Raw genomic sequence first — 25,755 nt, 5'->3', positions numbered from 1 at the left:
CCAACATAAATCAGTTTAAGTAGGTTTGCGGTGAAGTCTTTGATGGGTTTGAGGATGCCATTTAAGATAAAACTAAATTAGCCCTACACAGTGTGTCTTTTGGAATGACAGTGACTGCTATTGGCAGAGAACTGACCCCAGTATTGTAGCTCTTACTTTTTCAAACTATTAGATAAGAGTTCTGTCTGTACACCATAGCATTTCATGACTGATAACTTAATGACTCATTCATCTGTGAACTTAGTGGATAATATTTGGCTGACTGTTCTCATGTTGCCCATTTCCTGGGCCTCCTTAAGCTTCTAGAATAAGCAGACTCAAACATTTTTCCATGGGCTTGTGTAGTAATATGAAATGAAATATGGACCTCAAATATATACCAAGCTCTTTCCTGCCTTAGGGATTTACATATGCTGTTCCCTCTGCCTGCATTGCTCATTCCTAGGTTCTTCATGTCTTCTCATCTTTTAGGTATCAGCTTAAATCCATCCTCTTCAGAGAGGCCATCCCCAACTATACCGGAGATAACTCACATTGTCCTCTTACCTCTTACCCCTTGCCCTATTTGTGCCTTAGTAGGTTTCTATTATAGTTATTTACCAGTCTCTTTCATTTCCCACTGCATACCCAGTGTCTAGGACAAGAGGGGGGGTACTCAATAATTATTTGTTAAGTGATTGAATTTTAAAGGTATTCAGGGCTTAAAGAAAAACAATAAAAAGCACTGAGTATTTGGGCCCTTCCCTAGCCCCGTCCCAAGTACCTTAATTGCCCTCATTCCTTCACTGACTGAGCATATGGCACTAATCCTGAATAGAGGGGAAACTAAAAGCTGTACTTAACCACTGTACTGATAATTGTCTCAGGCATTTTTGAGTTAATATTTTATTGCCTCTGTTCTTCAGCTTCTCGTGCCTTGTTTTTCTCTTCTCTGTGACTTCTCACCTACCCACTTGACTCTGACTCAGATTCCTCACACTGAAAGGGAGTATCAGAGAAGTGAGGTGGCCCTGAGAGCAGGGGAGGAAGGATGGAATGATGAGGGCCGCGAGAAATCTCTTTCAGGACTCTAATTGCTCTAAGGTCACCGTTTAGAGTCTAGAACGAGGAAGACTTTGAGTGCCTCTTTTTCTTGTTCAGTGCCCTCAACTTGAGTGCTTAGCTGGCAGGCGGGCACCTTTTCCTCCTCAGTTACTGTCAGAACAACATAAAGGTCAGACAGAGAAAGACAAATGAGAGCAGCTCAGGGAAGGGAGGTTACCACAGTAACAAGCAGGCCAGACTGCTATTTGGAAACAGGCCTAATCTTTCTCCTCCTCCTCCCTCCTTCTCGGCACAAGAAGATGGGTATTGTTTAGCTGACCTGCATCCTTGGGGTGGGCACCATAATCCTTTTCTGACACTTCCCAGTGACACTGGAATGAGCTGCTTTGCATTTTAATTTGATAAGCAGCAGCCACAGTTTTCTCAGAAGTGCTGGAGACATGGGTTTTTCTGGCCCTGTTTCAGGTAGGAATCTGGTCGCCACAGAGAGGGGTTTGGGATTGTTGTTTATTTCTCAACAAAGAGTTTGCATATTTGCACATGCGTGGAAGATGCCACTCAGTTCTTGGCAATTAGAATCAAATGAATATGGGCAGTGGCTGGTTTATGAATATCTGCCTTACGAAGATCACAGAAATGTTTGTGTAGTACTGCCCATATCCCCAGCTCTTAGGAACCACCCAGCTGTTTGGGGCCAGTCCTATGGCCCGTTGTCCCAGTGACCTATGCAATGGAAGTACTGACTTAATGTCATTACCCTTCTGCCTCCCCCCCCTTCTACTTATGTGCCCCAGTATTCTTACTCTTTTCACCTGCCTGCCTATTTCCTCATTAACCTAGGTCCCTTTTCTTACAATAAACGTAAACCTTCACATATGTAAATATCTCTCCCTTTTCCATTAAAAGTAGCTTTTTTAAAAACTAAATTTTAAGCAAGTTCTCAATATAATAAAAAAATCAAATACTGAAAAATATAAAAGAGAAACTAAATATCATCCAGAGTCTCACTACCCAAAGATGATTGCAAGAACATCCTTCTAAATCTCAACTTCTGTTTCTCACTTCTGATCTGCATAGTGTGTAAGAATTGTACATAGGGACTTCCCTGGCGGTCTAGTGGTTAAGACTCTGAGCTTCCACCCCGCGTGCCACACAGTGCGGCCAAAAAAAAAAAAAATCGTATATAGTTACATAAAGATCAGTTTAACATTAATGGGCTAATTTAATACATACTGTATTGTAAACTTTTTTTCACTCAAAAATATGCTGTGGGTATCTGTACTTGATGGTAGTTATAGATCTATGCTATAATGGACATTCAGATTGTTTCTGGGTTTTTGTTTGTTTGACTATTAAAAACTAACACTGAAGCAAACTGTACGTGATACATTTTTGTGCACTTGTCCTTTTATCTTCTTAATATGAATTCTAAAAGTGGAATTTTTGGACAAAAGAGCATGTACATTTTACATCTTAATACCTATTGCCAAATCGCCCTCTCCAGAGTTTCTACCAATTCATATTCCCACCAACTAATACTGCGTAACAGTGTCTGTTTTTTGTCCATATTCTTGCCAGATTGGATATCGTTCAACTGCTTCATCTTTACCAGTCATATAGGTGAAAAATTATATTGTGTTTTCATTTGTATTTATGTATTATTCTGAAGTCCTTAAAAAATACTCAGAAGACCCCTTCAGATTGTGCACTGATGACCCACCTCTTCCTTGTAACACACTTCCAGTCTTCTTTTCCTGGAATGCTGGCAATTAAGCAAAGTAAAAGCAATATAAAACTAATCTCACTCATCTTTCTCCAGTCTCCCCAAATCAAAACTGAAACCTGTTCCTCCTCTTTTTTCTTTCTTTTTCTTTCAGTAATAGAATACCATCCACTTGAATGGATACCATCCAGAGACTGGGATTTTGATCTGTTTTGTTCATTGCATATCCTCTGCACTTAGAATAGTGCCTGGCATATATTAGGTGCTTATTAAATATTTGTGGAATGAATCATCTCCCAACCATCTGAATTAGAAATTCTAGTCATACCTGACTCCTCTACTGATTACCTACATGTCTCATATGTCGTGAAGTCAAACTTCTTGTATGTCCTGAATGTCTCTTGAGGCCTTCTCCTACTTCGTACTTACTGGGTTTGTTGCAACAGGCATCTAGCTAGGTGCCCTCCTTTTCAATCTCTTTTAGTCTACCCCCTTTCATTAATTTTACTTTTAAATATACAAACCTGATATCACTCCTTTGCTTTAATTCCTCAGAAGTTTCTTAATACCTGCAAAGTTAAGTCCAAATTTTACTCTCCCTGTACTACTCTCTCCTCCAACCAAACCAAACGACCTGCGGTTCTTTGAATATACTAATTGTGTTTGTTCATGCCTGTGCACCTTTGAACAGGCTGTTCCTTCTGCTTGGAGTATGCTTTCTTTTTTCTTTTCATTTTTTTAAAATTGAAGTATAGTTGATTTACAGTGTTGTGTTGGTTTCTGGTATGCGACAAAGTGATTCAGATATATATATATATTCTTTTTCATATTCTTTTCTATTATGGTTTATTACAGGATATTGAATATAGTTGTCTGTTGCTGTACAATAAGATCTTGCTGTTTATCCATTCTATATATAATAGTTTGCATCTGCTAGTCCTAACCCCCCAATTCAACTCTCTCCCACCCCCCCACCCCTTGACAACCACAAGTCTGTTCTCTATGTCTGTGAGTCTGTTTCTGTTTCATACATAAGTTCATTTGTGTCATATTTTAGATTCCACATATAAGTGATATCATATGGTATTTGTCTTTCTCTTTCTGACTTATTTCACTTGGTATGATAATCTCTAGGTCCATCCATGACACTGCAAATGGCATTATTTCATTCTTTTTTTATGGGCAAGTGATATTTCATTATATATATGTACCAAATCTTCTTCATCCATTCATCTGTTGATGGACATTTAGGTTGTTTCCAAGTCTTGGCTATTGTAAGTAGTGCTTCTATGAACATAGGAGTGCATGTATCTTTTCAAATTATAGTTTTGTCTGGATATATGCCCAGGAATGGGATTGCTGGATCATATGGCAACTCTATTTTTAGTTTTTTGAGGAACCTCCATACTGTTCTCCATAGTGGCTGCACGAATTTACATTCCCACCAACAGTGTAGGAGGGTTCCCTTTTCTCCACACCCTGTCCAGCATTTGTTATTTGTAAACTTTTTAATGATGGCCATTCTGACCAGTGTGGGTGGTACCTGGTAGTTTTGATTTGCATTTCTCTAATAATTAGCGATTTTGAGCAACTTTTCATGTGCCTATTGGCCATCTGTACGTCTTCTTTGGAGAAATGTTTGTTTAGGTCTTCTGCCCATTTTTTGATTGGGTTGTTTGGTTTTTTTGTTATTGAATTGTATGAGCTATTTATATATTTTGGAAGTTAAGCCCTTGTCATCACATCATTTGCAAATATTTTCTCCCAGTCTGTAGATTGTCTTTTCCTTTTGTGTATGATTTCCTTTGCTGTGCAAATGGAGTATGCTTTCTATTCTTTTCTTGGGAAACTCCTTTAGGTCCACTCCACTATGAAGTCTTCCCTGTTGCCTCTTGGCGGTCACTCCCTGGGCAGGGTACTTGCAGCCCTCTGTTCACCTCTGTTATGATTATTTGTTTAACAGTTGTCTCCTAATATAAAATGAAGTTTTGCAAGCTAGGATATAAACTTTGTGTTGACTCTACAAATACAGGATATCTGTTTTTTCTGAGCCTTATAGAGTTCTTCATTTTATTACACTGTTGAATGGATTTGTGAGTATTACAATATGGACCATGTTTAGTAATGAAGGCTGTAAAAATCTGTTACCTAGAATATAGCAACTCTTATTTACATTGTTGGGTTTGCCTAATGCTCTACCTTGGTGAGAGATTTTTAAGGCCAGAGTTTTTTCCAATATTGAATGCTCTGATGCCTTTCTAAGTTACTCTATTTAGGAAGCTTAACTTTACTGGCCCTTGAAAGATGAAGTGCCCCTCTCAATTTCTATAAGATTTTGTGTGCCCTGTATGTTAAGTATGTTGTACAAAATTCTAAATTTCATATAGTGTTGTTATTTGGTATTTTCACTTTTGTTGGTCTGTATTAGAAGAGCTAAGCTAAGGAATTGTTGAAAAGTGAAACATAGTTTAGCAAGGCTTAACTGCATTATGATAGGTGTTTCAGTTCCACTTCAAAGGATATTTGTACTGGAAAATCAGAACCATATTATGATGCAACTTGAAGCAAAAAAATCATTGTATGAAACCAAGGATTTACCAAAACAAATGTGCAAATTCAGATCTAAAAAACAGATTAAAAACTCTTGAACAACCTTTGTTCTTTTTATAAAAGATGAGTTTGCTTTACCAAATTCTAAATAGCAACCACCTCCTTTCCTCTTTGACAAAGCACCTCAATTTTTGACAGAGTTCAAGTGTCTAAATCCAAATTAATCACATTGGAAAATATTGAAAGAGTTTGCACATGTAGTCAGAGATCCTTTTTTCTAGGGAATCCTGGTAGATGGGAGAGAACCATAAGACTGCAGACAGGCAAATGTCCAAATTTTCAAAATTGTAGACCATCAAACTTAACACTGAACTTTAGCGAAATCCTAGAACAAAATGTTAAACAGATATTTTGTGAAGTGCTTGCACTCTTCTTCCTGGTCATGCCTAAGGTTTTTTGGAGTAGCATGGTATAATGGAAAAGAGCACAAGCTTTAGAGTTAGACATACCTTGGTTGAAATCCTGGCCCTGCCACTTAGTAAGTGGTCATTATGGACAAATCAATTAACCTTCATGGGGCTTTGTTTATTTTCTATCAAACAAAGGATCATCTGCTTCATATGGGTGTAGGAGATTTACTAAGATAACTCTGGTGCACAGTAGACACACAGTAACTTCTGATCATCTTTCCTTCACCTCTTGATGCTTTCCCTTAGCCAGTGCAATTTAGCTTCTGTGCCTTACCCTTTCCTGCAATTTCAGCTTGCATAACAGCAGCCCATTTTCTTCTTGAAACTTCATTTTCCCTTGACTTCTTGTGACACCATTCAGTTTGGATTCTCACTTTTTTATTATTGCATGGGTTCTAGAGCCAAGTTGCCTGAGTTTGAATCCCAGTTTTATCACTTGGTAGCTATATGACCTTGGCCAACTTACCTAGCCCATATAGCTTTAGTATATTCATCTTTAAAAGGAGATACAATGTTAATTACCTCAGAGGGTCATTTTGAGGAATACATATAAAATGCTTTGAAAAGTGCTTGACACACACACACAGTAAGCAGTAATTGAAGTTTGCTTCTATCATTTAAAAACCTTATTGGATCATATCACTTTCCTGCTTAAAACTCCACAGTGACCTTCTTTAGCATGACATGTAATCTCCCACCGCTTGACCACTCCCTCCATGCCAAACTATTGTGGTTCCCTCTCAGGCCATGTATTTGGTATTACATCTGACTAAAATAACCTAATTTTCCTTATCTTCCTGTGAACTTATTTCTAAGACTCAGCTGAAACGTCACCTGCCTCTCTCCCAGGTGTACACAAGTGATTTTGCCACCTTTGTACTTCTTTTACATCCTTTATGATACTTCTTTAATTACTTGTTCACATTTGTTTACCTGCCCAGACCTAGGGACAGGGACCATATTACGATTCATCACTTGCCATAATACAGTGCTGAGATTATAGTAAGTATTTAATGTTTCTGAATGAAGAAAGGAATCCGGAAAAATAATGCTTATTAGAAACCAAATTAAGTTCTAAAACATGACACTCTAAACTTTCTCTCTTTTCCCAATAGAGTTTTTGGGTGGGTAGATTGGCGTGCCTTGATTTCTTCAAGATATTTGAAAAAGCCTTTTATGATATTCTTGATGACATGTCAGTGAAATGTGGACTGGATGATGATACAGTTGGGTGACTTTATAGTTGGCTGAAGAGCTATATTTAAAGAGTATTGATCACTAGATGTTAGCTAGGTTAGTATACCACAAGACTCTGCCATTGACCCAATCTTGTTCAACATTTTCATTATAACTTGTGACTAAATAGAAAGTATGCATATAAATTTGTGGGTGATATATAGTGGTCAGGACTTTTTCAGTTGTGATGGAAACCTGGCTCAAGCTAGTTTAAGCAAAAAAGGAATTTGTAGGTTCTCACCAATGGAGTTTATTCGTTTCCGGCAGGGGTGCAAATAATGTCTTTGGGGTTCTATCTTTGCTCATTTCTATTCTACTTTCCCCTGAATTGGCTTTATTCTTAGACAAGCCTTCTCAAGTGTTAGGGAAAATGGCCATTAGCAGTTCCAGGTTTAATTAGTCCTTCCAGCTTAAGGGACCAGGGGAAGAAAGAATCTCTGTAGCGTGTGGAGAACCTATTCCACGTAGTCTGAGTAGAGTTGGGCCCACTCCTATAGTGGAATGAAGTTGGGGGAATGGATTTCCCACAGGAAAGAGAAATTCCTCTACCAGAAGAAGGGAAGACATAATGAAGTCAAAACTATACTAGAATGAACCACTGCAGATGGATAGTTCAAGTACTGAATGTCTGAATAGAGATTGACAATGTCATAAAAGACTGAAAGATAGAATTAAATTGTAAGATATTGTTGTTATTACTATTATTATCATCATAATTGTTATTGGCTAATATTTATTGAACTTTTACTGTGTCTTGGGCACTATACACTAAGCACTTCGTATTCAGTTAATTGCTACAATGACCGTATGAAATATAGGTACCCCTGATGTTTTTATAGAGCTGAGATTTCATCCAGTCTGTCTTTTAGGATGATGAGCATTTAAAGTTTAAAACAGTTACCTCTATTTTTATTACATGAAGAAATAAGGTACAGAACAGTGTATGTAGTGCACTGTCATTTGTGTAAAAAGAATGAAGGGAAGGTACATAAAAACAAGCAAATACATATGCATTGAGTTGATTGCTTCTGGGAAAGGAAACTGGTGGTGGTGGGTGGGGGTCAGAGGTGGAAGAGAATGTTTTCAAAGTTTGAGCAGAAAAGATCTAGGGAGTTTTAATGGCTATGAAATTCAGTATGAGCTTTCAAGAGTGACTTGACTCTTAGAATAACTAATAATGGCTACCATTTGAGATTGCCAGAATACTGTAGACATATTGCTAGGCCCTTGACATACGTTAAAGAATTTAATCTTTTAAGCCACCCAGTAAAGTAAGGGTTATTTTCTCACCACAGGGTTAGGGCGGGGTGGATAAAGTTCAGATAGGGGTTTTATTTTTATTTTATTATTTTTTTTAAAACTTATGTATTTATATATTTATTTTTGGCTGCATTGGGTCTTCGTTGCTGTGCGCAAGCTTTTCTCTAGTTGTGGCGAGCGGGGGCTACGCTTCATTGTGGTGCACAGGCTTCTCATTGCGGTGGCTTCTCTTGTTGCAGAGCGTGACTTCTCTTGTTGCAGAGCATGGCCTCCAGGTGCACGGGCTTCAGTAGTTGCGGCACGCGGGCTCAGTAGTTGTGGCTCGCAGGCTCTAGAGCGCAGGCTCAGTAGTTGTGGCGCACGGGCTTAGTTGCTCCGCGGCATGTGGGATCCTCCTGGACCAGGGCTCGAACCCGTGTCTCCTGCACTGGCAGGCAGATTCTTAACCACTATGCCACCAGGGAAGCCCTATTTTTATTTATTTTTTTAATATTTATTTATTTGTTTATTTGGTTGCGCCGGGTCTTAGTTGCGGCAGGCGGGCTCCTTAGTTGTGGCATGTGAACTCTTAGTTGCAGCATGCATGTGGGATCTAGTTCCCTGACCAGGGATCAAACCCGGGCCCCATGCATTGGGAGCGTGGAGTCTTAACCACTGTGCCACCAGGAAAGTCCCCAAATAGGGGTTTTATGACTACCTATTATAGAAAAGATTTCACCCTTGAGTGGTTAGGTTAGTTTAGTTAGATGATCTTGAAGGTTTTTCCACACTATGATGCGATTTTATAATTTTGTCTTGCACATGCTCTCTAGGAACCCAAATAGCTTTGCTGCTTAAGGTGCTTTGTTTAGACAGAATGACCTCTCATTGGAATCACCCATTGTTTCCTGTCAAATCTGTAGGTCTTATGTGGAAGTTATACAGAATCAGTTGATATTCTGTGACCTTATATTATAGAACACAAAGTCACCTAGGAGACACTCGGGCATTGAAGCATATCTAAGCAGATGGCCATTTCCCACTTGGTTCAGTAGTGCTAAGGTGTCCATAATCAGGAGTTAACTCAGACTGTACAACACCCTTCATACCACTTTGAAGTTTTATCTCTATACCTTTAGCTTAAGTAGCAAAGACAAGGAAGACTTCTGTAGGAAGTGATGGCTTCTGGTTAATTAAGGGGCCCATTTTAAAATTTCTTTTAGATAAGCCATGTTTAATTTCTGAACTACTAAATTACAATTTCAGAGAAGTCTTATGCTTAGCAATTTGAAAACAAATAGGCACTAGAGAGAGTGATTCCCCCTCCGCCCACAAGGGTAAGGATCAATTTTATTAGTGGTTAATGACCATCATTCTTTTGTCCGTTTTATAAACAATTAACTGAGCGCTTTATTCTCCCAAATTTTTAAAATACTCACTCATTACTCAATTGCTGAAATTTATTAATACCTAACTTGTGAACATCCCTTACTTAAAAGATCCTTAGTCTGGATCTTAGGAGCTGTCTTTCCTACTCCACTCTTGCTAATAATTTTCCCTGCCTTTGTGTCTCTTTTTCCTTCACTGTCTTTCCAAACTGCCGTGTTGTGGCAGACACTGTTGTTTGCTTACTGAACAGGCAGCCTCCCTCAACTTCCTTGCTACCAGAATCCCAGTTTTGTATAGGAATCAGATGGCATATGCTTCTGGAGAAGCTGATCACTTACCCAATCCCAGAACATGAAACTTGATTAATTCTCAAAATACAGCACTCAGACCCCTAAGTATCTCTGAGACCTTTTCAGAGGTCCTGCCAGGTCAAAACTATTTTCATAATAATACTAAGACACTTGCCTTTTTCACTCTGTTGACATTTGCACTGATGGTGCAAAAGCAATGGTAGGTAAAATGGCTGACATCTTGGCAGGAGTCAAATCAATGGCACCAAATTGTACTAGTAGCCATAACATTCTTAACTGCTGTGCCCTCACAGTAAAAGGTAAACATTTTTATATAGCTAGTTTCACTTTAAAATATCTTTAATAAAGCAGTAACAATTATTAGCTTATTAAATCCTGACCTTTGAGTACATGTCATTTTATATTCTATGTAGCAAAATGGGAAGTACACATAAAGCACTTCTTCTGCATCCTGTTTGTCTCTAGGAACAGCGCTTGTGCAATTGAGTTGCAAGCTGAACTAGCCAGTTTTTTCATGAAATGCCATTTTTACTTGAGAGAACAACTAACAAATTATAGTTATTCAGACTTGGGTATTTAGCAGACATTTTCTTGAAAATGAATGAAATAAGTCTGAGACAGGCTGGGACCAGGGACCCTTTGCTGCAGTGCTTGCACCTGTCTCCTCCAGCAACAAAATACCAAGAAACTATATAGGACTAAAAATAGCTTCGTGCATGCCCAGTTGGGGCAAATTATGGACAACAAGATACAAAAAGACCAAAAACTCAACTGCCACTTCTGAAGAGCCAAGAGCAAAAAAACAGGGTACCAGGAGCAAAAGCAAGATATTGTGCATGCCCCCTGCACACAACACCACCAAAGTGGTGGACAAACCACCTAAACTACCCCTCTGGCCCAACCCCCGGACCCACCCCTACCGTTACCCCATATAAAGAACCAGCTCGCCCTGCCTCAGTGAGCAAGCCAGGGAACTTGCTACTTGTTTTTGCTCTCTCCTGCTGCAGCAGGAGCCCCAGTGAAGCCTTGCCTGAATTCCTTGTCTTGCATCTTATCAATTTCTACTGATTAGAGAAGGCCAAGAATGCTGGTTGGTAACAAGCCTATTATTCCAAGGACAGCAACTGACAGTTATTTGTTGTTAATGATAAAACTTGAGCTTTCAAGCTAACATTACAATTTTGGAAAATTTGTATCTACCCCACTATGAGTTTGACACCTTACCAGTATTTTAAAGATTTTCTGATAAGCTCAGAGACAATATTAACAAATAACACTTTTCAATATTAATGGAATATGTCAACATTTGAAAGAGCTGTCTCAGTGAACCAGTATTTTCCAAATGACTAATGCATGATGTTAAAAAAAAAAAAATCATGCAGTTAAAGAAACATTCCAAGTGCAAGCTAGACCAATGGATAGTAATCTAACAGAGTACAAAAAGTTTCAGATTCCACATTGTCAATAACCTTTAAGAACTATCATTCATTGGGACTTCCCTGGTGGTCCAGTGGCTAAGACTCCGTGCTTCCCAATGCAGGGGGCCTGGGTTCGATCCCTGGTCAGGGAACTAGATCCCACATCCCGCAACTAAAAGATCCCACATGCCACAACGAAGATCCCGCGTGCCGCAACTAAGACCCCACGCAGCCAAATAAATAAAATAAATATTAAAAAATAAAAAGAACTATTACTCTTTGCGTTTTGGGGTCACATCAAAGGAGACTAGCCACAGTTATCTGAAAAGGACATACATATCTGTGTGAGACCAGTTTTCTTTTCTTTTTTTTTTAGTAAATTTATTTATTTATTTTTTGGCTGCGTTGGGTCTTCGTTATCAATGTTATCACATGTCTAGTCTGAGTATCTACCACATAGTCAAGATACAGTTCAATCACTGCAGGGATCCCTGTGTTGCCCTTTCCTCACTACACCCACCTTCCTTCCTCCTCCCACCAACCCTTATCCCTGGCCACTGCTAGTCTGTTCTCTGTGTCTCTAATTTTGTCACTTCAAAATTGTTAGTTGTTTTAAATTAGTTGATTAGTACGTACTAAAATCTTTCAGTTTTAATTTCTAACACAGTGACTATCAATAGATATAGCCTACATAAATAATAGCTGTGTAAGGTTCTCAGTTTTTAAATCTGGGTTCCCAAGACCTGGAAGGTGAAGAACAGCTGGCTTAAAGCAGGGAGAATCATTCCCATTTCTCCTTCCCAAGCTGCTGCAGAGCAAGATGTGGTTTGTGATGTCTCAATTAAAATGCTCGTGTTTTCTCATAGGACCATCAATACAAATGATGATTAGGTTCGTAAGTACAGTTCATCCATCCATGTTGGAGGATATGTTGAGACTTTTCTTTTGACATCTGTGATTCTGAATGATTCAGAGAAAGGCTTTAGCTTGCAGTTGTGTTTACTTTCCTTAAGGGGAAAGAGGATGGAGTAGAGAAGACACATTACAGCCGTGACGTTTTTAGGAAATGAGTATGTAAAAGGAGGTAAGAAGCGTGTTCAGGAGAGGAAGTAGTTGCAGCCAAAGAATGAATTTTTCTCAAATTCTTTATTCTTGAGAGCTAATTCTAGTGCTTCCTTTGGAACAATGTAGGAATGGGAGGAGGTATCATCAACCTTGTGTGGAAAAAAAATGTAGTCAGTTTCAGAGGTAGATAGTACTTAGGTCCCTATGGTTGCTCATCAGCTACAAAGTTAATAGTTTTGCTGAAGGCAAATGTGGTGCATTTCAAGCAGGCAGGAGACTGTAAAGTGAGAAGACTTGGAGGAGCAAAAGAGATGCTTCATTCAGCAAAAACCTTTGCACAGTATTGGACACTGCCATGTGATTTATGTTGTGCATTGATTTTGCTTATGAGATTTTTTTCTTTTGTTCAATTTCCAGTATAATTTACTCAGTCCCACACATTGGGAGTTTTAGACAGGCTTGAATATTAGGATCATTTGATCTGCCATCTCCTTCTCTTTACCAGAAGAGTCTTTAGGGTCTGAGCCTGAGACTCTATAGGGATCATCTCGGAGACCTCCCTATGGCTAATCTGTAGTCTTTAAATTATGTGTTCACTGCACTTGCATTTTGTAGTACACACTGGAACAGCCTTCACTGCTGATCTTGACCAGGTGATGATTGGTTAAAATTGAATGCTAAAGTAAGTCTTCTTTGAATAATAGAATATGTAGCTTTTAAGAACTGTTTGATGTTTGGCTATGGTGCCAGCTACCACATCTTTCTTTTTCTCTTTTACCTCCTTGTCTTCTACTACAAAATGTCTGGGAAAGTAACCAGAGTTACAACCAAATTCTTCTTCAAAGCAGCCCAAGTGAAATCTGGAAGCTCAGGAAACCGGCAAGCCTCGTTTTCCCCCTCTCCCCTCCTCTCCCCTCTCCTTCTTTCCTTCCTCCCTCCCTCCCTCCCTTCTTTCCTCCCTTCCTTCCTTTTTTCTTGGAGAGGCACTTGGAAAGGTACTTAGTGTTTGAAAAGGAGCTGATTTCCTCCTTCACTAGTAGTTAAATGTTAAGCTGTTTGGGGATTTACTCGGAATATTCTGTTGCTTTCTGACAAGAGCTTCATGGAGAGGAAGAATTCGGATTCCTGCCTCCATCTTCAGTTATTCCATGATTTCCACCCTCCAGCCTCTCATAATAAGGATCTTTCAGAATAAGCAAAAATAATCCTAAATTATTAAAAAAGAATACAGTGAACTTATTTTGTCTCAAATTGGCAATCAACAGAAGGCAGTTCAAACAATTGAGGGTTTTATCCTGTGTTTTAATTTGAGAGAAATATAAATAACACAATAAACTGATAAATGGGATTTTTTAAATTACCTTTTTTTTTAATAACCACAATAAAAACTTTGTGAGCAAATCAAGTTTACTATAATACATCAGGGTGAGTACTTATATTTTGTCCATGAATCAAGATCATATATTACTGTTAGTGTTGCTGATGCCGAGTCACTATAAAATCTTGAAGGATCTTTGGAATTATTGAAGAAAGAGAACTTCTTATTAATATAGTATTTAGTATATTTGATGACATTCTACTTTCTGCACAGTCTTTCCTGATAAATGTGAACATTCATCTAACCATGATCCCCAGTAATCTTTCACTCTTGGATAAAAGGGAGTTTCTTAGAGCTACCGCAGTTATCAGTCGAACCAGCTCCTTTTCTGCCTTTTGACTGTGAAGGTAAAGATATCAGACTCATATTTGTGAAGGGGAGAGTCTGTCCCAAATATTTCTTTGCTACATTTTCTACCCCTAAAATTATGTTGCAGCCTTGAAATTTTTTTCCTCCATTAGTGCCTCAAGTGTGGGAGGCAGCTGAAGTCAGTGTATAATTGCTTATTGTGGGGAGATTAATGGCTCTGCTTGTCTTTATTCTCTCTAGTCCTCATTTTTGTGTCACCTGCCTATCAACACTCAGACCCCTAGTAGGTGCTATTAGACTCATATCTAAAGGTGAATCGAAAAGAAGTATCATTAAAAAATAAAGGACATGAAATATTGGGAAACTTCAGAGATCTCCATCTTTAAATTCTCTGTCTCTTTTCAGGTTTTGTTTTGTTTTGTTGTTTATCTTCCCATTTCAGTGAGCCCCAGGAGCCATGGTGGCACTTCTTAGCATTTCAGAATCTGAGAATTGGCCCAGCTTTTATCATTGTCATAGTTGTTAAGGTATTTAATGACCTTAACTTTTCATATTTCTATTGCTTATTTTCCTTGCTGGCATCAGTCTCTTGACAATCCCTGCTCTTATATCCTAGGCATACAGGAAAGATGGCAAAATGAGTCCTTTTTTTATTTTTATCCTCTCCTGGAGAGTGTTAAATGAAGCTATGTTTGTTCCGGTGAATAGTAGAATTTGAAGTCCCACAAAGCCACCTAGGTTATTAGATGAATATCACAGAGCTGCTTATTATGCACTATGGCTTAATGTAGATTATAGATGTGACCAAACAGTAATTAGCAGAGCTAGAGCTGTAATTAAACATTATTGTGCTGCTCCTTAGATTTCTTTTGCAAAGTAGAAGGAAACTGAACAGTAGTTCCACATCCATAGGTAGATTTCCTCACTTCTCACCCTCAGAAATCTCGTTTAACTAATCAGATAGTTAAATAAAGTCATCCTCACACAAACAGAGATCCTGAACTCTAGTAACTTAACTCTGATCAGTAAGGGTGGTTTGATGCATACACACATTTTTTTTTTTTATAAATTTATTTATTTTATTTATTTATTTTTGGCTGCATTGGGTCTTCATTGCCGCGCGGGCTTTCTCTAGTTGCGGCAAGCTGGGGCTACTCTTCATTGCGGTGCATGGGCTTCTCATTGCGGCGGCTTCTCTTGTTGTGCAGCACCGGCTCTAGGAACGCGGGCTTCAGTAGTTGTGGCACGTGGGCTCAGTAGTTGTGGCACACGGGCTCAGTAGTTGTGGCTCACGGGCTCTAGAGCGCAGGCTCAGTAGTTGTGGCGCACGGGCTTAGTTGCTCCGTGGCATGTGGGATCTTCCCAGACCAGGGCTCGAACCCGTATCCCCTGCATTGGCAGGCGGATTCTTAACCACTGCGCTACCAGGGAAGTCCGCATACACACATTAATCAGCTCCTCATGTGTATTAGTTCTGTTATCCTTAGTGATCAGTTCAGCTAAGTTTCTTCTCTTCAGATGTTCTACCGCGGGGTTTAATTTGGCAAGCTGCTTGAATGCAACAGTGGTGTTTTGTACTTATATCTTAGATGTTGTTTTCTGGGTCTGTTAGTATAGAATTGGGAGCTTAGCTTGTCTAGATGTTAGTAGCTTATCTTTTCCCTGGCCTACCAGCAGCACTGAATAACCTAACAGGAAATGAAACCACTTACAGAAAAGAGCTGTCCTTGATGGCAGAGTGTGTAGGTGACTCCCTGGGGACTTACCACCTTCTCTGATTAGGATTGCTGCCTCAACGATGGGACAGGTTGGCAATAGGACTTGCTCAAGCGAGGCAATCAGAAAGTTCACAGGAGTGACCTAAAAGGTTCAGGCCAATTTCTTTGTCCAAGAAAGAGGACTTTGCAGGAATTTCTCTTGCTAGTAGAAGAAAGGTATAGAAAAGGGAACAAACTCTTAAGCAAAGGAAATGCACATACTAACTGTGAAGTTGCTTCTGTCTTAGTTCTTCCCCAAGAGAAAGAACCAAGAAACAGAGGTGAGGCTAAGAGTAAAGATGGTTTGTATACTCTGTCTCTGATTTCCCCTTTCTACTAACTCTCAAGGGTAAAATCTCCAGGAAACTTTCTTTCCAAAGAGTTAATGAACCACCTTCTTATAGCATTCCTGAGAGGACTTAATGATTAGAGCCAGAGTCCAGCTCTACACAGGAGTAGTAGGAAATCCAGTTTATTTTTTCTGTTGTTTTCACCTTCAAATCTGTGCTTAGAAATTTTTTTTTAAAAAATTTTTTTTTAATATTTATTTTTAGCTGTGTTGGGTCTTCATTTCTGTGTGAGGGCTTTCTCTAGTTGCGGCAAGCGGGGGCCACTCTTCATCGCGGTGCACGGGCCTCTCACTGTCGCGGCCTCTCTTGTTGCGGAGCACAAGCTCCAGACGTGCAGGCTCAGTAGTTGTGGCTCATGGGCCTAGTTGCTCCGCGGCATGTGGGATCCTCCCAGACCAGGGCTCGAACCCGTGTCCCCTGCATTGGCAGGCAGACTCTCAACCGCTGTGCCACCAGGGAAGCCCTGTGCTTAGAAATTTTAAAGGGTTTTTCAGGCATCTACCACATCCCAAGAAGTTTGCCAAATTGGATTATAAATGCCTGATTTTCAAGAGTACAAAAGACCAAAAATGCCTTTTGGCATTTACCATGATGCAGAAGATTCATTAGACAGGCTTCCACTTCCATTTTATGAAAAGGGTGGAGTTAGGGAAGTACAGGGTGGATGTGTGTAACAACAAACAGATAAGGATAAGGTTTTGGCAGCTTTTCAGGGACCAGAATTGATCAGAATCAGTGTTCTAGCATTCTGTGGACTCTGATGGTGATGGTCTGCAAATACCATCACTTGACTTGTAAGCCAAGAAGTCAGAGAGCTACCTGTAGAGAATGGATGCAGTACCCAGATCTCAGCTTCCAGGGTAGTGTTCAAGGCCAGGAAGGTGTAGGGGTGTGTGTGTGTGTGTGTGTGTGTGTGTGTGTGTGTGTGTGTATGCACGCGCATGTATGTGTTTAAAAGGAGGGAGATGGATTATAGATAGAGTGGTGGTCATGCAGTAAACTGTTTCAGAACCAGAGTTCTGTTGCAGCGCTGTCCAGCAGCTTGGATTATGGGTGCATGTGTGCCTTGCTTTCAATGTGGGTCTGTTGAAGGAGTACATTCAACCTGGTCTTTCACAAGGGAAAGAGGGTCCCAATCCTTGACTCTTATTTTCTAGGTCTTCTGATTGGTATCATACTTAATCTTTAGGGAAGATCAGTCAGTGTGTGTACTGAGTGCCTTTGCATATTCCAGACACTGTTTAGTTAGGGTGTAGGCAATATTGACTCAGAGTTGGTACTTTGTCAACCTGATAAATGCTGGGGTTTAAAGAATTAAGGGATTATTGCTTTTTATTACAATTTTTCTTTTAACTCTAGATGTGTTGCTTTCTTCTTGGAATCTAAGTAATCGCATTCTTCTGAGAGGGTCTAGTTTTTGAGGTAGATTGCTGGTTCTTGTGTTTGACTATAGACTGCTGTAGATTGGTTTCTGGATAGTAACAGTACCTCCTGTTTCTTACACGTACACTTGATGTTAGATTCACACTCCGAAATGCCATTCTCATTAACCAATCGCTGTTATAATCTCTGTGGGTTAGAAACCCCCGACAGGTTGCTCCCAGCCCTCCTGTAACTTTTAAGTAGATTTCCTTCTACCCAAAGATGAATTAAAGCTCTAGTCTTCCTGAAGTGGCATTCCTAGGATCTGGATATTTCTCCCCTTCTTTAATCCTACCTGTATTCTTGGATTTTATACCTGATTAATGTATTATTTGTTGAATGATAGATTGGAGGGAAGCAAAGTGGTAGCAGTAGAACATGCCTCAGAAGCTGAGCCTTTTCTTTCTCATCAATCTGTGTGCTCCCTTGCTATTGAAGTCTGGCCCTGATTCTCTTTCACTAGAGATTTTTAAATGAGACAAGTTTTTTAATACAATTTTAGCCAAGCACAGTTTATGAGGAGGATTGTTAATAAGAAATAGAGCTTCTCCTAGTCCAGGGTGCGCTCATCTAAACCACTTAGATTTGTAATGGTGTCATGAGCTAGAACTTGAAAGTGAGGACCAACGTCTTATATTTAAAGCCCTCTGCACTCTGGCAGGAAAGGATGTAGGACTAGATGAAATACAGAGAAGTTATTTCCTATAAATATCCTCCTTGTAACTCAGCTACTGCTTTCTCTTCCCCCACAGATGGAGTCCCCTGTCTCCACACCAGCAGTGCTGCCACTGCACCTTTTGGTGCCAGTGGCCAATAATGACATCGCATCCCCCTGTGAGCAGATCATGGTTCGTACCCGATCAGTTGGGGTCAACACATGTGATGTGGCTCTGGCCACAGAGCCCGAGTGCCTGGGCCCCTGCGAACCTGGGACAAGCGTCAACCTTGAGGGCATCGTGTGGCAGGAAACAGAAGATGGTAAGTGCTATGTGTGGCTTTCCCATCCCTTCTCAACCTGCTTCTGTCAACAGGGGGCTTATTGTTATAAATAATACCGAGTATTTATTAGGAGTCTCAAATGACCATAGTTTGCTGGGGATACCTACCCAGAGGATTATAGCAAAATTGTCTGTAAAATTGCCTAGCTTCTAGAAATTGCCAGCTTTTTAAATTAATTATCTCCCCTTCATAGCTATTCAACGGTGTTGGCCCTGGTACTTAAGCAGTCATTTGATAGGTGCTGGCCATGCAGTAATTCAAACTGTGTCTATACTCTCCATTTCCCTATCATTTTATATGGGAGAATATGAATATAAATGAACTTTTGGGTCAGGCTTGAAGAGAAAAAGTAATAAAAGGGCAGCCGTGGGAGTCAAGGAAATGGAAAACAGTCACCCCTAAGTTGACGTAGTGTTGGCTCATTGGATATGCAACTCTTACCTTTTTTAGCACCTGGAGGTGCAGCCAGCTCCTTCCCACTGGTTGCCTCATTGCCCAGCCACCAACGCCACTTTACGCATCTGTCACTTAGTACAGATTTTATAGGCCTAGGCAACAGGGAACTGTTTACATGGTCTTGTTTTCAGGCATCCACTAAGCAGTTGGCTCACTGTAGGGTGCTGCTGCCCAAGGCTACCATCCAGACTTCTTGTATGTTCTACTTGCCCCTGAGAACAGAATCTCTTCTGCTTTGAAAGTTTGTAAACCTGAAAAATTAGGGGTGCAAAGGGACTTAACCAGGTATTTCAGATCCCTTGGTACCATCTGTGGCGATTTGATTTCAGTATACCTTCTTTTTATAAAGAATCCAAGTCCTTGTGAAAGAATGTGTGGTTAGAGAGGCTGGTCCTCAGAGTCCCATCATGTCTCTGCATTAGTAACCAGGCTTTCAAAGCATCCCCACTCTGAGGAGTTTAGAGGCCCAGAGGAGCACAGCTAATTATCTCTGATGATCGTAAGCAATCTTATCAGTCTGCCTGTGGAAATTCAGGCATTTCATTCTAGTCATTTCAATAAAAACCAGTCTGCCTCTCTGAATATTTTGCTGTGATCCAGTATTTATTTAAGGTTTTCCATGCAGTAGGTGCTGATGTGATACAGGTTAAGAATTCTGTGTTCTTGGCTCTCTCGTTGTTAGCAATATAGTAAAGTTTCAGCTTTCAGAATAACATTGCTGATAAGGTTTTATTGTGTGCCTGAGACCATAATGCAAAAAGAAAAAGAAAATAATCCTATTGTGTTAGAAACTGATGCAGAGACAGTAAAGAGACAGGTTGACCTAGAGGTTGACTCTGTGTGTGTGTATACAGTATACAATCTGGAAATCACAAGTGGCTATCTCTGATTTTAAAAATGTCATCTGCCTATGGCCAAATATCTAAACAGCCAGAGTCTGTTGGAATGACAAACATATCCAGATCACAGCTCTGTGCCACCAAGCAAACTTCAGGGCCTCTTGCTTCAGTATATTGAAGATAGAAAACATCAATTTTCTGCCAATTTACTGTATTCTTCCCATCTTTATGGTAGTGACTTTCTCCAAGGGCAGTATGCTTTTTATGTATGTGAACCTGATAAAAACTCTGAGAGTGAGGCTAATAACCCTTTCACTCTCCTGAGAACAATGGTTACCTTTTAATCTGAGGATTCCTGTTCTCCCTCCCTGCCAGGGGGATGTTAGCACAGATTTTTTTTTTTTTTTTTTTTTAATTGTTTGCTCTGAAAGACTCTCTGGTTGTCACTGGCAGCCTATCACCAAGTTACCCTGTTACACACTTTCAATGCACCCTGTACTTTATTTCACAGCACTTATCACAATTTGCAATTTTGTATATAATTGTATTTTTCTGTTAATGTCTATCTCTTCCACTGTTCCAAAAGTTCTGTGAGCTCAGAGAGTGTGTTTTGCTCACCATTATATCCCCAGTACTTAATGGCTGGCATCTATAGTAGGCCCTCACAAGTATTTATTTGAGTGAATGGATGCTTACACCATCTCATTGTCATTTCTGGATCTATGTTAATGTATATCTAATAGATACTATAAAATCAGATACTTTCCAGAATTCTATACCTTCTCTGAAACTCAGAATAAATATTACTTTCACCAAGTTTAAGATCACTCTAACTTATTTAAACCTGTAAATGTTAGTCCTCTACGTTTAATACCATATTTTCTCCCACCTATCATGTTATATTTCAGGGCTTATTACCTCTCTTTTCTTTTTCTTTCATCGCAAGGGAAAGAGAACTGTTCTGCAATGATATACTCTACTTTGCTTTCTGGCCGTCCCAGAGGGCCTTCACCTGAACTGTCTGTGGGCAAAGTTCTGAATTAGGATCAGAACTGGTTCACATTCCTTTTCATCTTTAAACAGAGATTTCCTGCAAAGATCATTCTCTGCAGATCTGTAAGATCTAGTGTACTGAGTCAGTTTTCAAGTTAATGATAAGAACTATATACAGATACTTTTTAAAAAAATCCTTCCAGCCTTCTAGGTTTTTTTGTCTGCTACCCCAACTTTTTATACTTTCTGTCTCTTTGCCTGGCAAACTACTGTCTTCAAACTGAAAAACCCTTACGGCTTAGAGAGAAACTATGAATGCTTGGCCTCTGAGGGGAATGGAGGATCCTGTGGTTCCTATAGAACTGAGCCACCTTGCTGAGAACAGGTGTAGGGGTCATGACCTCAATTCTTCCTGATTTCTTTGCTTACCTGTCCTGCATTGTTGCTTTCTTTTCTATCTCTCACTGTAAACCTTGCCTTGGAGGCATTTTGAAATTCCTGCAGATCCCATCTCCTTTTTCGGCTGTTCGTGATTCAGCCAGCACTACAAAGATCCTCCTTAACTAGGCTCAACCTTAGGACTATTAAGAAGACCCAAGTATAACCTGGAGTGTCTTCCTTGGCTTTTTTAAGACGTATTCTTAGCATTTATGCAGAGGTCTGATTCCCCCGATTTCACTTTGTCCCACCTCACTTCAAATCAAAATAACAGGTTCCAAGTCTATTTCTGGTTCACAAATCTTACCTTAACCCATGGTCCTGGAAACATATACTTTTGTTGAGGCAAAATTGCTTACTGGCTTCTACGGCATTTTAAAGAAAGGCAAAGCTGACTTATTAGATAAGAATTCCAGGAAATGCTACAGGTTCTTTCTAGACTACAGCACTAAGTCGAAGGCCATCACTAGTGATATATTTTACTTCAGCAAATGAGCTTTCTAGACAGAATTTGTGGTATAGTGGAAAGAGCCCTAGAGTGAAAATCAGGAGACCTCTATATCTCTGCCACTATTGTTGTGTGACCTTGGGCAAATTCCTTAACTTCTTTGGACTGTAGTTACCTCATCTCTTAAGTATAGTTGAACTAGATGACCAATAAGGACACATCCAGCTTTTAAGTTATTAGAATCTATGGCTTAAACCTTGGAGTCAGCGTGGATCCAATACTAGTTGACTATGGCATCTTGAAAATGAATCGTTTCAGAGCTTCCCTGGTGGCGCAGTGGTTAAGAATCCGCCTGCCAGTGCAGGGGACACGGGTTCGAGCCCTGGTCCAGGAAGATCTCACATGCCGTGGAGAAACTAAGCCTGTGCACCACAACTACTGAGCCTGACTCTAGAGCCCGCGAGCCACAACTACTGAGCCCATGTGCCACAGCTACTGAAGCCCCCATCTCTGCTACCCAACCAGATGCAACCCAGAGCAGTTCTACTTTTGGGTGATTTATATGTTAAGCTCCTTTGTAAAACTATATTTGAAGAGGATTCTGCTGTTAAAAAAAAAGCTTTGATAATCATTTATCTAGGTTCACCATCCCACTCCATGTAGAAATCCCTCTTACAACATCTCTAAAATTCTTTTTCTCCGGTCTTCTTTACCAAAATATCAGAAAGACAGAAGTTGTAGTGCTGTAAGACCACATTTTTGAAGCTGAAGTGAGTGCAACTCCGTTGTATTCCAGAGGGTATGAAAAGCTCTCTGATAAGCTTGGCCTTATCCTCCACAGCTGAATTCTAGCTTAATGATTTGGTGAGGAGGAGAAAGTTTTCAGTTTTTGCACTTGGTAAAGGTTTTGTCATATATGTGCACAAAAAAACATGGAAAGGCTATGCGTCCCCATCGCCACATCAGGGTATACATTTTTAGTCCAACAACTACGAGTGTCTGCAGCTGTTTGAGATGAATTGTTTTAAGGAATAATAGTGCCCTAAAGGCATAGTAGTACAGAACAAATATCTCTGAACTAGAGTCTGGAGAGTTGAATTCCAGAACAGATTGTGCATTTAGCTACCCATGTGATCTTGGATAAGTCTCTGAACTTCTCCTGGCCTTAGATTTCTAATTTATGGGGTCTTGGGTTAGATCTGTCCTGTCCAGTAGAACTTTTTGTGGTGGAAATATGCTCTCCACAATCATAGCCTAATGACACATGATATTGAGCACCTGAAATGTGGCACGTGGAACTGAGGGACTGAATTTTAAATTTTATTAAATTTAAATATTCATATATAGCTAGTGGTTTACCATGTTGAATATCATAGGGGCTAGGTGGTATTTAAATTACATATACTCTAAAAGTGTATATTTGCTCTGAGATGGAAAGAGTAATCTATGGGAGAAGGATGAGGGTGGGTAAATAGCTGACACCTACACAAAGCCAGGGTGACTTCTGTGTACTCTGGCCCCTGTTACCTAGCAGAACAGTTGGCCCTGCTTCAAACTCTGTGGTTGAGCCCTGTACTTTGGTCTGTGGGACAAAGTTTTCTCATTATCAGAGTAATAGGCAGTGGTTTTGCTTAGCAGGAAGTTAGTTAGCCTGTGGTAGCTCCGCTGAGAACCTGCCTCAGCGGTTCTTCATCCTCATCTGATTACAGATCCCGACTGTGGGTGTCTTTGTCCTTCTCACTAACAGGAAGAGGCTATCCATTAATCTTTCATGGAAATGGTAACCTTGTTACCCTTGGTTTATTCTGTGTGATTCTGATGTAGGAAAGTACGTGTGTGAACTGTGAAATATCTAATTTTAGGTATTTGTACTGGAAAGTTAAGATGGTTCTCAGCTACTGATTTTTCTTTTTCCTTGGCTATAATTAACACTCCTTCACCTTCAGTCTTGCCTCAGGCAGCACTTACCTGGAGAGGGATGGTGCACAGTGACCAGGGTTTCTCCACTGCGTAGCCAATTGCTTACTAGCCTGACTCCTGCAGAAACAGCTCTACCAATAGCACAGGCATAAAGAGCCAGCAGCCATTGTCTGGCACCACAAATCTCATAGCAACAGACCACCACATGGCAACGGCAGCGACACAAAGGAAACATTGGGGAAATCAACACTTACTTTCTCCTAGCCCCTCCTCTACACAAAACAACAGCCAACACATTCTTCCCACCTAGCAGTTTGCTCCCAGGGGGTGCCTTAGGGCAGTTACATGTTTGAACAGCCCTGTGGATTATGTTACCTGTCCACTGTCACAGATTTAAATCCAGAAGCCCTAAGGAAAAATTTCAGTTACAGCCTTTTTTGAGTTTCATTTTGCAAATTGCAAAATAAACTAATCTCCAAAGGAAAGAGATTCTTTTGTGCACTCTTACCCACCTCCTCCCTGCCTGCCAGCAAAGGACTGTCCGGCAGTTAAGTTGGCCAGGCTGCAGGCTTGCCAGATAGGTAAGGGTTGTTTCAAATGAGATTCTTTTGGTATTTCAGTAACAAAACCCTCTCAGATGGGCTCAAAGACAGACCTATGTTGTTACTAATGCCATCCTCTAACAAATAATTTAGTTCCTGATACTTATGTATGAACCCCAGAAGTGATACCTAGGCAATAAATATAGTTCTGTTATAAACTGGGTCTAATCACTAGCCCCGGCTGATTGAGCTTTGGCACATGATTCCAAGGGGAAAAGGCTCCATTGCAGACCTTCGAGTTCTCTTGCCCTGTTGATAAGGTTATTTAACTGGTCTGATATTTAGTTCGCTCATTTGTAAAATGAGGAGGTTGGACTGCATATCTCTGTGGCCCTTCCAGCTCTGATATTTATGATTCTGTGATCATTTGTGTGGGACAGAAGAGGGAACTGTCTTTGTTAATCACTGGTTGTGGCGAGATCTGCTGGAAGATGTTGTACCCTCCCATTTCAGTGCTTACACTGCTAAGAACAGGTCCTGGGGCTTCCCTGGTGGCGCAGTGGTTAAGAATCCGCCTGCCAATGCAGGGGACACGGGTTTGAGCCCTGGTCCGGGAAGATCCCACATGCCGCAGAGCAACTAAGCCCGTGCGCCACAACTACTGAGCCTGTGCTCTAGAGCCCGCGAGCCACAACTACTGACCCACGTGCCACAACTACTGAAGCTTGCGCACCTAAAGCCCGTGCTCCACAACAAGAGAAGCCACCGCAATGAGAAGCCTGCGCACTGCAACGAAGAGTAGCTCCCGCTCGCTGCAACCAGAGAAAGCCTGCACGCAGCAAGGAAGACCCAACGCAGCCATAAATAAATAAATAAATAAATTTATTAAAAAAAGAAAAAACAGGTCCTGGCCCTGCCCTGATGGATAAAGCTGCTATAGCAATGATGGGCAGAAGCTGTTAACAAACTTGGCAACTAGCCTTTTTCTCCCACAGCAGGAGTTTCAGACCACTTCAGGCAGAGCTTTGCTTGCAGGTAGCTGCTGCTGCCTCTTGATACCAGTGAGATTTTCTCTCTCTCTCTCTCTCTCTTTCTCTTTCTCTTTCCCTACACCCCCTCTGTGTCTCTGACTATTCTGTGAAACGAGAGGCTGTTCTCTACCTCTTCTGCTACTTCATTATCCCATCTCCCTTAGGCTTTACAGAACAAAGAAATCATAGGGCATCAACTTTATAATTTAGGCAGCTGGAGATAATTTCCCCAGGATAGGACGGGTAGGTAGCTGATTCCCCCTGGCATGAGGCAGCACTGCTAAATGGCCATGTGTTTTGTCTGCCAGCCTTAGGCTTTGTTAGGCCCATTTAGGCTTCTCTGTATTTGAGTTAAATTATAGTGGCAAACCAGGCCCATGTACTTTTAGAGGGTTAGGGGTTAGGAAAAAATGGAAAGTGGGTCATTT

The 25,755-nt window shown here is 40.5% G+C and overlaps 1 protein-coding gene across 2 annotated transcripts in view; it reads left to right on the top strand.

Moving 5' to 3' along the window:
* Positions 1 to 25,755, top strand: part of ZNF609 (zinc finger protein 609) — a 224,085-nt gene that overhangs the window by 139,326 nt on the left and 59,004 nt on the right. For both annotated transcript variants that reach the window (XM_061180204.1, XM_061180203.1), the window contains one exon: positions 18,414 to 18,639. In XM_061180204.1, the coding sequence (XP_061036187.1) occupies positions 18,414 to 18,639 (226 nt within the window). The remainder of the gene's footprint in view (positions 1 to 18,413; positions 18,640 to 25,755) is intronic.

This window comes from Eubalaena glacialis, chromosome 2 (assembly GCF_028564815.1).
Source record: "Eubalaena glacialis isolate mEubGla1 chromosome 2, mEubGla1.1.hap2.+ XY, whole genome shotgun sequence".
Lineage (NCBI taxonomy): Eukaryota > Metazoa > Chordata > Mammalia > Artiodactyla > Balaenidae > Eubalaena > Eubalaena glacialis.
This window is presented reverse-complemented; position numbering and strand designations above follow the sequence as displayed.